General features: G+C 40.8%; 2 protein-coding genes across 8 annotated transcripts in view; one reads left to right on the top strand and one right to left on the bottom strand.

Moving 5' to 3' along the window:
- cyth3b (cytohesin 3b) overlaps positions 1 to 9,494 on the top strand; it is a 45,638-nt gene extending 36,144 nt beyond the window's left edge. For 3 of the 5 annotated variants that reach the window (XM_052049548.1, XM_052049547.1, XM_052049550.1), the window contains 5 exons: positions 305 to 416; positions 2,185 to 2,261; positions 3,053 to 3,124; positions 4,012 to 4,166; positions 5,079 to 7,649. In XM_052049548.1, the coding sequence (XP_051905508.1) occupies positions 305 to 416; positions 2,185 to 2,261; positions 3,053 to 3,124; positions 4,012 to 4,166; positions 5,079 to 5,151 (489 nt within the window). In that variant the 3' untranslated portion in view covers positions 5,152 to 7,649. Of the gene's footprint in view, positions 1 to 304; positions 417 to 2,184; positions 2,262 to 3,052; positions 3,125 to 4,011; positions 4,171 to 5,078 lie in introns of those variants that run through there. The other 2 variants (XM_052049546.1, XM_052049549.1) reach the window with 2 other exon arrangements.
- A 911-nt stretch (positions 9,495 to 10,405) lies between these two features.
- Positions 10,406 to 12,351, bottom strand: part of prkcab (protein kinase C, alpha, b) — an 84,834-nt gene continuing 82,888 nt past the window's right edge. For all 3 annotated transcript variants that reach the window (XM_052049524.1, XM_052049525.1, XM_052049526.1), the window contains one exon: positions 10,406 to 12,290. In XM_052049524.1, the coding sequence (XP_051905484.1) occupies positions 12,126 to 12,290 (165 nt within the window). In that variant the 3' untranslated portion in view covers positions 10,406 to 12,125. The remainder of the gene's footprint in view (positions 12,291 to 12,351) is intronic.

Here is a 12,351-nt window from a genome sequence, read left to right as displayed (position 1 = left end):
TAATGTTCCGCAATAAAAGCCCACGGAAGGTTGTGAAGCAACACACCGAGACGTAAAAGCAGGTCCAGCCACCCTCCCGTGACTGTTTTTGTGTACTTTAGTCCTGACTTGAGTAGAAAAACAGGCGCCACGTGCTCTTTAAATCAAAGCAGTAACATATGAAGCATGATTGCTCGGCGGCCTGAAAGGGGAAACGCAGTCTGTCAATGTCGTCTTTAATGCACTGCCTTGGATGGATGTTTGCTCTCATCCGGTCAATGTGAAGTCAACGTGGCTTTTTTTTTCTCGCTCTATCGCTGTGCAGAATTTGTACGACAGCATCAAGAGCGAACCATTTAAGATCCCGGAGGATGACGGCAATGACCTGACGCACACGTTCTTCAACCCAGACAGGGAGGGCTGGCTGCTTAAATTAGGTTTGTGGCCACGTTTAATTCCTGGCCTTCCTCTTCTCATCAATACCCGTCACTCGCCTGCTTTTGAATCAATACCTTTTTACTCTGTCCTACCCGTTGGACACAGTCGAGAGGACAGTGAAGGAGAAACGAGAGGGAATCGCAACATTTCAAGCATGTTACGATGAAGCCACACGAAATAATGTCACTGCACATGTACAAGTAGTTTTTTTTAACGGTTTGTTTAATTTTTTTTCTAGGCATCCGTTACTAGTACGAATATCAAATATTAAATTCCTGAATCGGATACCGATACCAAGTAACCGATAGCACTAGTAACCTGAGTTTGGATACCGATACCAAGTAACCGATACTACAGTACTATTACATTTGTTATGTCAAATTTTTATTAAACCAATGACACACAGTTTGACTAATGCCTGGTATGGGCAGCTTTGAAATAAGCCCAGCATCGGATCCCATACTGATACATGGTATCAGTACTCCCCCATCCTTTATTTTTGGACATTATTTTATTTCGTTAGTTAGGTTTGCAAAAAAATGCTCTAATATTATCTTGCTTCAAATACAAAAATATGGTTGCGCCATGCCAACCAACATCATCTCAGTGACCCCAAAGTGTTTTCAATGGTGCAAAAGGGGTCCTATTCCATTACTTTTAAATGTTGGAAACCTTAACCATTTCAGGGGCAGCGGACACTACAATGGAAGAGCTTATCACGTTAGCAGGTTACAGGGGGCATGACAGAGTTAAATACCAATTTCCCCAAGTTGGCGCGGTCCAACCTTGTGACTCAATTTGTCACTGTGTGACAAATAAACCCCATCCTTAAATGAGTGTCTCTGCGTTCCCCTCAAGAGAATGAAACAAAGCCCAACGGGAATATATTCGCATTGGCACACAGTTAACTTTTTGAACCGCAATAAAATCCACTTTTTTTCCGATGAAATGTTAAAAGAATATGCCCCATCTTCAGTTGAGTGTACGACTACCCCTGGCCACTATTGGAATTTATCTCTGTGTTTGTAATCGGGCCGTTATAAATAGGACATTTTTAATTCGTTATTTTGGACTGCAGAATGAAATTGAGGATTACTAATCCTTAGACTGTTCACAATAGTGTGTGTGCATTAGCATGGAGTTAAAACCTGGTCGTCTATATCCTGTTTTTTCCCATGCGAGTGTAATTTAGACATGATCCCATTGACGTTTACGTCTTACGTTGGGAATGTTTACCGCTGCCCCGTCCATACTTGGAAGCATCGTCACCTTTCTTGTTATTGACCCTTATGTGTTATTCAGTCTAAACAGAGCATCTGTGTAAGAGCAACAGCGCTGCAGGTGACAGCTTTCTAAAAATACCCCCTCCGTAGGATGTGAAGCGGATAAATGGCTAGATACGCATAGCGGAAATTTGTCTGCGCTACATTTCAATAGCCGGAGTCTATTGGAACGTAAGTGAGTTGCGGCCCAGATATTGTTGGCTTATTGTGAGGCGCCAGGAAAACAGGAAGGAAATGCTGGAGTGCAAAGTGGAAAAGCTGGGTCAAAGCAAACAAACACCTATACGGATGCTTTCCCTGGAGTTTGGCTATGAATGGAGGCGTTTACAATGTCCTGCATGGACAAAAGTCCAGAGACACTCATTCCCCCTCATCTCCCCCCCATCCGCAAACTCCAAATAGTATAAGAAATAAAAAGTTCATTTTAGAAAAAAATAGGTCGGCCACTTTGTGACCTACTGTTTGCCGTTGGTCTTCTCCTCAGGAGGCAGAGTGAAAACCTGGAAGAGGAGGTGGTTCATCCTGACAGACAACTGCCTCTACTACTTTGAATACACAACGGTGACGTGGACACACAACTCTTACTATGATGCATTGACAACAACAATGCGCACATTGTTCATTGGGGACTACCATGTCACCACTATCACATTAAAATGACTGTATTTTCCACATTATAAGGCACACCTAAAAGATGACAGTGCGCCTTATAATCCCTTGCGCCTTGTATATATGGATCAATATTCTAATTTGTTGAACGTAGTATTTTAAATGTACAATGCTTTGTTACAGCTGCAAGCTCTATAACTAAAGCTTTATTGTATAATTTTGGATCCCTTTTGGCATAGCGCCTTCTAGTGGATGCATATCGCCACAGCAGCCTCTTCTGACCAATTTGACCAATCAGAGGACTGATGGGCTGGCACGACTAACTCCAAAAGGAAAAAACAAAACTAAACATGGATTGGAAGCAGCAAAATGTTGCCGTTACAGTATAACACTTACTTTAGTGTTCATGATTATAGCTTGAATGAATTCTCTTCACATTATTTTCTTCCCCCAAAAAACAAACAAACTGTAATTTGTTGCTAGCTATGCCTGCTTTTGTGTTCGTGAATGAGCGTCCTTGAAGATTTGGTCTCACCGCCTACGTGTTACATCAACACGCCTGCATGTTACCATGAGCTGTTACATCAGAACTGTACGGTCGCTAGCCTGTTAGCTATCGTTTCGGACTCGTCACGTGCCTTGTGAAATGGCACACGAATGGAAGCGGTTGGAACGGGCCGGATTGATTTCACCTCGCCAAAACACAGTCATCATCTCATTTGCTGCTCCACTTTATGTTTCAGGACAAGGAGCCCCGTGGGATTATTCCCCTGGAGAACCTTAGTATCAGGGAGGTGGAGGAGCCCAGGAAGCCCGTGAGTGTCACCCTCTTTTGGCCAAACGCTTGCTGTTACGAGCAGAGGCGGCAGCATTGGAATCATCACTCTCTGGACTTCAAGTTAACAATTAATTTAACAATTATCACTGTGAAAGTGATAATTGTTGAGAACATGTGCTCAATTGCGGGGATCCCCAAGATCTCAATGTAAGATGTCGGAATCAAGTGCCTGAATATGGTCAATACTTTCATTTCCTGTGAATAATACCCCACTTATATAATACGCCCACTGTGCTTCTCGAAAAAAAAATAGTGATGGATAGTCTGGATGCCTGCACTACCTTGCCTACAGGTGTGCTGCTCTAAAATACTCCAGAAAAGAAAGTGTATTAGCACCATCTAGTGGCCGTAAAAATATAATAGCGCTTCGTGACTTTATGAAAACCTCACGTACAGTAAGTGAATGTCAGCATAATTTCTTCACCTTCCCGTAATAAATTTGCAGGAAGGTACAGTTATTACATTAGGTGACTGTACAGTATGCAAATGGCCAACGACATGCCCTTACGTGTTCATAAAAAAGCGCTATGAACGGCTAGTGGCTAATGTGGCTAATCAACACTCACAGAACATACAAAAAGAGTGCTGAGAAGAGATATGTAATAAGGGCATCTTAGCTCTTATTTTGCACTGCTGCGACCACACCAGAAAGAGGAAATAAAATGTCCGCAACAATATCTAGAAACTGGTAAATGTCGATAAAATGTGAAAAAATTGTTTTTAATCACCTATTGTACAATATGGCGTGGGGGTTGGGGGGATTTTTGGATCTTATTTATTTTTTAAATTGCGTATTGTTCAATGACGGTAATGTCGTTGTATTTGCGCCTGCGGGACTTACTTTGCCGTTTTGCGGTCATGCAGAATTGCTTCGAGCTGTACAACCCGAACCACAAGGGTCAGGTGATCAAAGCCTGCAAGACGGAGGCGGACGGCCGCGTGGTGGAAGGCAACCACGTAGTCTACCGGATATCGGCGCCCACGCCCGAGGAGAAGGAGGAGTGGATCAAATCCATCAAGTAAGACCAAACATGTTTCTCCATTGCAACAATGGAGAAATACTTGCAATGGATCTTGACCCTTTCTGCGACAGCGGTTACTACAATGGACGGCTTATCGTGTTATCAGGTCACAGGGTGCACAAAAGGGTTAAACTCTCAAATGCGCATCTAAATGAGAACTTTTATTCTCAAAAAGTAAAAAGCCACTTTAGAGCAACATTTGAACATTAAGACTGCAGTTTGTATTCAAATATCCTGTGCTCAAAGTGTTACAACACAAGGCAAGATTGATATTTTTTGTTCGCATGTCTATGGCATTTTGTTTGTTAACATTAGACTTGCAGGGATTACTAATTACCTACTAGCTCGAAAAAAAATGTAGGAAAGTGTACTTGCATCTCTGATTTAAAAACAATACAGGAATTTTTTTTTGACCAGCGTCGTCGTGTTTTGCGTCAAACTTGATCGCAGCTCGTTGTCGCTCAACGTTGGTCGGTGGCGCTGTGAAGTGAATGAGATCTGTGCACATTGGGGGGGGGTTGATCCCCTTTCTTGCTTGGCACCGGCGTTAACAGGATTTCTCAGCCGTGAAAGTGTGCCCTCCGTGAATTCCAGACGGCTTTGCGACTCGCTCGTCGCCGATTCATGTCTTACAGTCATTGTTTGCCCATAAAACAGCACAATAGGGCGCCAAAAAAGCGCATGTGATTGCGCTTGACTCCACGCGTCGGCCGGAGGTGCGCCTCACTTCCGCCGAGTAACGAGGAGGAAACCATGGAAACCAAACTGGGTCACTGCACAAACCCTTCCTTTTTTTTCTCCATCTAATCAAAGCAAGGGTTTGTAAGTGCATCATTTCCATATCAAAGATGCGGGAGACCCTCCCCCGCCCACTCCTCCCTCTCACGTCGCCTCCTTATTTATCTCTAGGGCCAGCATCAGCAGAGACCCCTTCTACGACATGCTCGCCACCAGGAAGAGACGCGTTGCCAACAAAAAGTGAAGTGGCGCCCGGATGACGTCGGATACCTCAGCGTAGACCGCAAAACCAAAACCGGTGATGTGATGGTTTTGTTTTTGTTGTTGTTGTTTTTGAGCGGGTGGACAATTGAGATGCACCCCGTTGGAAGAGGGGCCAACTGCGCGCGCGCACACACACACACACACACACAAACACACACACACGTGGACTTTTGGGTGCACGACCCTCCTTCCTCACCTCTTTCCGCTCAAACATGTTTCAGGTGCACTTGCGTGTTTGTAAGCGCGCGCGTGTGCTGCCCGATTGGAACCTCAGCAAGTGTGCAGGGTTAAAATTTTTACAAAATAGAGAAAAAGAGTCTTGAGTCAGCTGGACTGATTTCATCCACTAGTGAAGGGCAAGACAATTATGAACTGTGCATATTTTTGATTTGCGTTTGTGTATTAAAGGCGGGCAAGAACTTTTAGGGTTACACTGAAAAGAAAAAAAAAAAGCAATACTTGATACTACATTCTGAGAACAAAGCCATCATTTCCACCAGAAAAGTCCTAATATGCAGTCGTCATATGTAAAATTTTACAATGAATTTCTAATGTTTTATGACAATAAATTCTTAATTTTACGAGAAACAAGAAAAATGTTGCCGGTTTTTAATGTGTTACTATTTTACATGGATAACAACATTAACATAAAATCAGTTAAAAAGGAATAGTCATTTTTTTACAAGGATGAAATTGTTGTTTTACTCTGATAAAGTTGGAATAATATGGATTAAAAAAAGAGAGTTCATTGAATTAAATTCACAAGATTATTTTCTGCGAACGTTATTACCGTTATGAGAATTTTTTTTCTAAACGAAAATAATTTACCAGGAATACAGCCCTTACATAGCAAAATATAAAAATAAGTGTGACAAAGTTATTTCATGTCAATCAAGCTTTAATAAAAGCTACATTTTACAAGAATAAAGTTGTAATTTTACAACGAAGAAGATATCATAGTTGGAGAAAAAGAAATGATATTTTACAAGACTTACTCCTTTAAAGGGCAAGAAAACTGTTTTGTAAGAGGAAAACGCTCTTCTTGAGAAAAAAAGGGGGCAAAGTTATAAACACTCAAGTTATAACGACATTCAAATCCTATCATCACGATTAAGAAGTGGTAGTTTTATAAGAACAATAATTTTTTTGAAATAGGAATAAAATACTCATGTTTTTTAAATTATCATGATTTTGGAAGAATAAGGTAATTTCACACAAAGAAAATTGTAATATTGCAATATACATGTATATATAGAATAAAGTTATATGAAATGAACCAAGTTTTTCAATGGAAGTTGTGATTTCACAAAAAACAAAGTAGTTTTTCAACAAAAACAAACTTTTCAAAAACCAAACTTTTTTTTTTTGAGGAAAACAATGTTGAGAATAAAAGACCAAACATGTTGCTGACAATCTTGTCAGGTTACACCTTATGGTACATGTTGTGGTCAAAAATGGTATTGTAAAATCCCGCCCCCCGAAAAAAAACCCACTCTTGTAACAAAATTGCTTGCTTCTTTCCCCTAATTAATTTTTCCTTTAAAAAAATACAATTATACATTCTTGTACATGACACCCCATTCTTGTACATTTTTTTTCCTCAAACTTGCTACATTTTTTCCCATATTTATTTTTTTCATGGTTACTAGTAGAACTTTATTCTCAACAAGATTCCCCCCAGTCTTTTCAGTGTGGCCTTAATACGCCTCGGAAGTCACTTGCAAAGTTTTTTTAATACAGCAGGCCCAGTTGAGGGCACCAGTCCAACTAAGCTTTTCTGTTTGTTTGTTTGTTTGTTTATTTGTCCACTTGCCATCGTTGTTGTAACGTGTTTGGGTTCGTAACCTTTGCTTGCTTTTTGTGTTGTTATCGGACTATAACCTGACTATCAAATTTTTTTCAGTATTTATTTTCATTCTGTGAAACGGTTTGACACCACCTGTAAATGTTCAACATTGTATGCCTAAGTTTATATATACACACACACACACACACGTTTGGGTGGACTTAAAAAAAGCCTTAAAATATAATCATAAAAAAACTCCAAAAGATTTTAGATTTATTATTGGGCCGGAACTGTGACGCCGCTGTTAAAAAAAAGAAAAAAAAGCCATGACTGACGTGCGTGTGCACGTGCGCGGGCAAGTATTTGTGATTTTCAAGACAGTGGTGCTTGGTGTGACATTAACGCTAATAATTATAAAGGTACAGTATATCTCCTGATGATGATGATGACGGTAATACCCTGGATGAAGATATCTAAAAATGACAGTCACTGGTTTTCTATGTGATTGTAAATTCTAATGCAAAGCCTTGTGATTCATGGCACAGTGTTATTATTTTATCAAGATGATGATGATGATGATGTTTTCCTGCCCCTCGCGAGATCCCAAGTCGCATTGGCTTTTCTATGCTGCGTCAAATCTACGGTGGGTCACGTTCACGTTTATCTTACATAAAGCAAGCTTTTGCAGCAGATGTGTTGATGATTCGGGCATGTTTTTTTTAACCTATATAATTTGCATGTGTAATGAGCGCTCGTGAATGAACTATACGTACTGTCGTGCACGTGCATCGCGAGGACTTGGCACCAACGGACGACGCGTACTCGCTGCCGCGTCGTTTTGAAACAATTAGGGAACAATTTGACGTCACAGTACAAGCAGCAGACAGGAAGTGGTACGAGAGAAGCCAAGAAAGGTTGACACGGGTTCATTTGATTACATGATCGATTGAGCGATTGAACGTATGACACACCAAGAGAAAAATGGAAATAAGAGATAAGATCATACCTAGATGTCTTCGCTCAGCGCAGTGTACCTGATTGGTATATTTTTGTACCAACTCTATTTTCGAACCTTTTTTTTGAACGCGTCGAAGTGATTCCCACTTTTTAAATTATGTTTCATAATCGTTCCATAAATTAACACCTGCAACAGAAACTCACATTTGCTTCATTTTTGTTCTCATCTTTATGTTTTCAAGTCGCAATTGACGGCCCGTCAACCATTAAAACCCTCGCTGACATGTGTGGTTAGAAGGCGCCCTCTAGGGGCCGTGGATTCTCATCGCAGGCTCTCAAAATGAAATTTTCCAATGAAATCTGATGATACACACAATTAATGAACGGCACAAAATATGTATTGGCCCATCTCAAGCAACTTCATTTTTTCCAAATCATTGTGATTGAAAGTTTTCATTTGAGTATCAGGACTGAAAGAAACAGCGGTGCTTATTATTTTTTGTTCAGCATAGAGTTAGCAAATAAATTCTTATTGCTATACACAATACGCAGTATCAACAATATCTTGGCCTAGGATAATAATTTAAAGAAAACAACAATGAAACAAACCAATATGTTACATCCAGTATTGCCCCGTATAATTCATATTAAAACTAGGCAATTGCAATACACAGTGGGAAAAGAGAAGAGAGTAAAAAGGTCTGAAAACCCCTAAACCAAGACGGAAATTCCAGCTTGAGTGACCGCAAATACGAGTCCTGTCCAAACACACCTTGAAAGAAGTCAGCCCCACACTGACACACACTGGTGCATATTTTTTTTATACTTTATTCATACACGGTATCCGCTCTAGCGCAAAGAACAGAGGAACAACAAGACGAGTCGGGTGGGCCAGCGAGAGACAAACAAACATGGGCGTGCTTCTGACTTTGGAGCCTCTTGCGGCATCTTACAATGCTAAACTTGCACATTGGGAAATCACGGGAATTAGTTTTTACATGAGCAGGTTAGTCTGTAACTTGGGATTTTAATGGTTGAAAACGCATAGAGAAGCTTCAAGATGTTGAATTTGTACCGGCCTGTTTTATTAGATGGACGGATAAAGTGCCATTCACAAATCAACTGAAGCCCGAAATGCAAATTTTCAGTTTGCTTGCATGTCTTAGACTTAAACTTGCGTACAATACAGTATGTATAAATTCCATGTTCATTCCCATTCTTCTTTTTGAAATACTGATAATTTATGATAACAACTGTCAGAAATTAAACCTCATAAATATATGAACCATAACTGACTAATTGTCTGTCTCCAGCTTTCCTCTGAGCAGGATGAGTGGTATAAAATAAAAGAAAATCAAGGCCAATGTACCGGTAATAATCCAGCGGTTCATTTTCCATCTGGCCTTTTTAAGCGTCACAGGTGAGTGGCTTGCCAACAAACAAAACGGGAAAATTGAATTAAAAATGAAGATCAAGATCAAACAATATACAATAAAACAAAATAAGATGAACATAAAAATACCTCAAAACAAAATAAATCAATAAATAAATAACAACAAAAGACAAAAGGAAATAAAAATCTAATCGTGTATGAAAAGCACATTTTTCACCAGGCCCAAATGTGTGTGCAAAGTTGAGTGAAGTGGCATTCAGCTTTATTGACCCTCAAAATGCGAATCAGAGCTCCACATTTGATTTATCTGACGGCATTTCGAGTTCCTTCCCAGACAGATTCTCAATGTGAGACATGTCGGCGTCCTAATTTTGGTCCACGTGACAGCTGCAAAAATTGTTACGCAAGTGAATTTCAGGTGAAATTTGGCAGCCGTTAAAACTTCTGTACACTCAATAAGTCAAGCTGGCAGGCTTTACCGGAAGCCAAGACGACTCAATTTTGGCAGCAAAAAGCCAACAGAAGCAATTCTATCAAAGTTTGGTTACCTGACAGCGAGACGGAGCAAACAATGAAAGCACACCATCCGGACAGAAAAGGGACAACGGCATGCTCCCTCCGTGTTGGAGGGATTACTGTGAATCATGCAGAGGTTCTCGTTCATGCTTAGAACACGTCTCTCCTCACACGCATGCACACACCCGAAAGAAGTCCTCCATGCTTTTCGCCAAAACACAACACGGAGCAAGTGATTCTTAAATTGACGCTATGTGGATGCCAAAGAACCACTGCCAAAGTACAGTTCAGAGCTGTTAGTTTTTAACAGGACTTTTGATGTGCCTTGAGATACAAGTGCAATTCGCCCTGTGACCATGCTCACAACTCAAAAGAAACTCCATAATTTGGAAACCAATTATTAGTTGTTTTTTGTTTTTGCAGACGATCAAAAATACGATCCTGTGAATATTGTCTGTCTACGTGTGTTGTCGCTCCATTTGTGTGAAAGTACAGTAATCCCTCGTTTATCGCAGTTAATGGGGACCAAACGAAACGAAAATCTGCGAAGTGGCGACCCCCCCCGCCTTCCCCTCTCCATATAGATACATGTACATAATATTTATCAGGCCAAATTTAATGGTATGCATGCATGTAGAAGTAAATTTTGAAGTAATTAGCATGACTTAATGCTGTATACTAATAGATTTAAACATGTATAAGTTAGGTTAGTTTATGAATAACAAAATACAGTAAAAATATACACGTAGTACTGTATATGTTGCTCTATGTGACTGGCTGTCATTTTGCTAACTTTCGCTGCTTCTCGCGGACCTTTTGCGGACTAAAAAAATAAAAAATAAAATATGAATACAGTATGTTTGAAAAAATCCGCGATGCACTGAAGCGGCGATAAACGAACCATGAAATAGCAAGGAATCACTGGAGTTGGGGTTTTTTTTTTTTGCATCCAATCGAAAATACAAGCCTATGAATATTGTCTGTCTATATGTGTTGCTGCACTGTTTGTGCTTAAAAAAATCTGTTCCTCAAAGCGGTCTATCATCACCACATCGATGTTATATGTTAGTGTACCTATGGCATTTCATATCATGTGTTAGCATTTAGCTAACAGACTTAAAGACAATGTAATGTGGTTATTTTAAATACATCATGTGTAATTTCCTTTGCTTTACGTTTAGTTTGACACGAAACTTAGGGGGGCCATTTTTGAATAATTGTTCAGTCTTCCAAATTACTAATTCTTGTTGAGCAATTCACTGCCACCTTAAAGCATTCATATCTCAAGTCTGTGCTCTTAAATCAAAGTGAAAAAAAATAATGCGACGTAAAACTCGTATCTCAAGGCACCACTGTAATTAATATACTTTCTGGGACTCTTTAGGCCGACAACGCTACTGTATTTTAACATCGGCCAGGATCGTTGGTACTTATTTTTTAGATGGTATTTTGTGCAAAAATCTTGAGAAGCACTACTACAGGGCGTAAAGAGTTTCAACATTACCGCAAAGCCAAATTTCACCTTGGGGACGGCAAGGGAAAGGTGGGGTCAGAGGGAGGGGTTCATCGGAACATAGAAATCTTCGAAAAAACACATTCAGTTTTTAGTATAAAACCTCTTTTTACGCGGGAAGATATTTACAAGAAACGGGGAAGGCGGACTTGCGACAAACATGACAAACCCTTGGTGGAATCAAACATTTTTTTGAGAGCTCAACTTGACACGGAGTAGTACGGGATTCCTAATGCTCGCACAGTCGGAAACATAAGCACGGAACAGCTTTGTGCATATGGAAATAGCTTCTTGAAACTAAACTGGCTAACACTGTCGCCTGTCACCTTCACGTGGCGTCGTCTACAAAAGAACCAAAAATCAGAAGTCTGCTCTGGAGGGAGCAGGGGGTTAGGATCGACTCAATTAACACCAACTGCGACTGGTTATAATATTCAACCGCTCGTACTTTGGCACTGGTGTGCACATTTTCGTGCCTTTTGTTTTTGAAATCCAGCAAATATATATTAGCTGTTCTTGTCGTGCATTGCAGCTCATTGCAGGACAAAGGAGGGTGGGGTTGGGGGGAAGCATAAGGAGTGAGTGTGCAGATTAGGGAAGCGGTGGTTGATGCAGCACACGCCCCCCTCCTAACCCCAAGTGTGCTCCTCAGTCCCATCTGCGCACAGTATACAGAAGTAATACCAAGATGTCTGAACTTTGCGGACAAAGGATTACGTGAAACGGTTGTGGGTATGTTTGTTTGTTTTTTTTTGTGGGGGGAGCCGGCCGGTCCGAGGCGGCGTTGGCTCATACCACGCTGTGCAGCGACGGATGGGTGAACTGCGGATTGACGTAGGAGAAGCCGGCAAACTCGCTCTGGTCGATGTTGGCGATCATCATCTGGTCCGGCGGGGTCAGCATGGGCTGCGTGCGCGTGAAGAACTTGTCAAAGTTTTCTGCTCCCTTGCCGCACTAAAATAAAAAACACGCAGGGTTACTTTCAATGCCGAACACTGTAAACGAATGATGCAAG

The sequence above is a fragment of the Hippocampus zosterae genome, chromosome 17 (assembly GCF_025434085.1).
Source record: "Hippocampus zosterae strain Florida chromosome 17, ASM2543408v3, whole genome shotgun sequence".
In the NCBI taxonomy this organism is placed as follows: domain Eukaryota; kingdom Metazoa; phylum Chordata; class Actinopteri; order Syngnathiformes; family Syngnathidae; genus Hippocampus; species Hippocampus zosterae.
The sequence above is the reverse complement of the archived record's forward strand: the minus strand, read 5'-3'. Positions and strand labels throughout refer to the sequence as shown.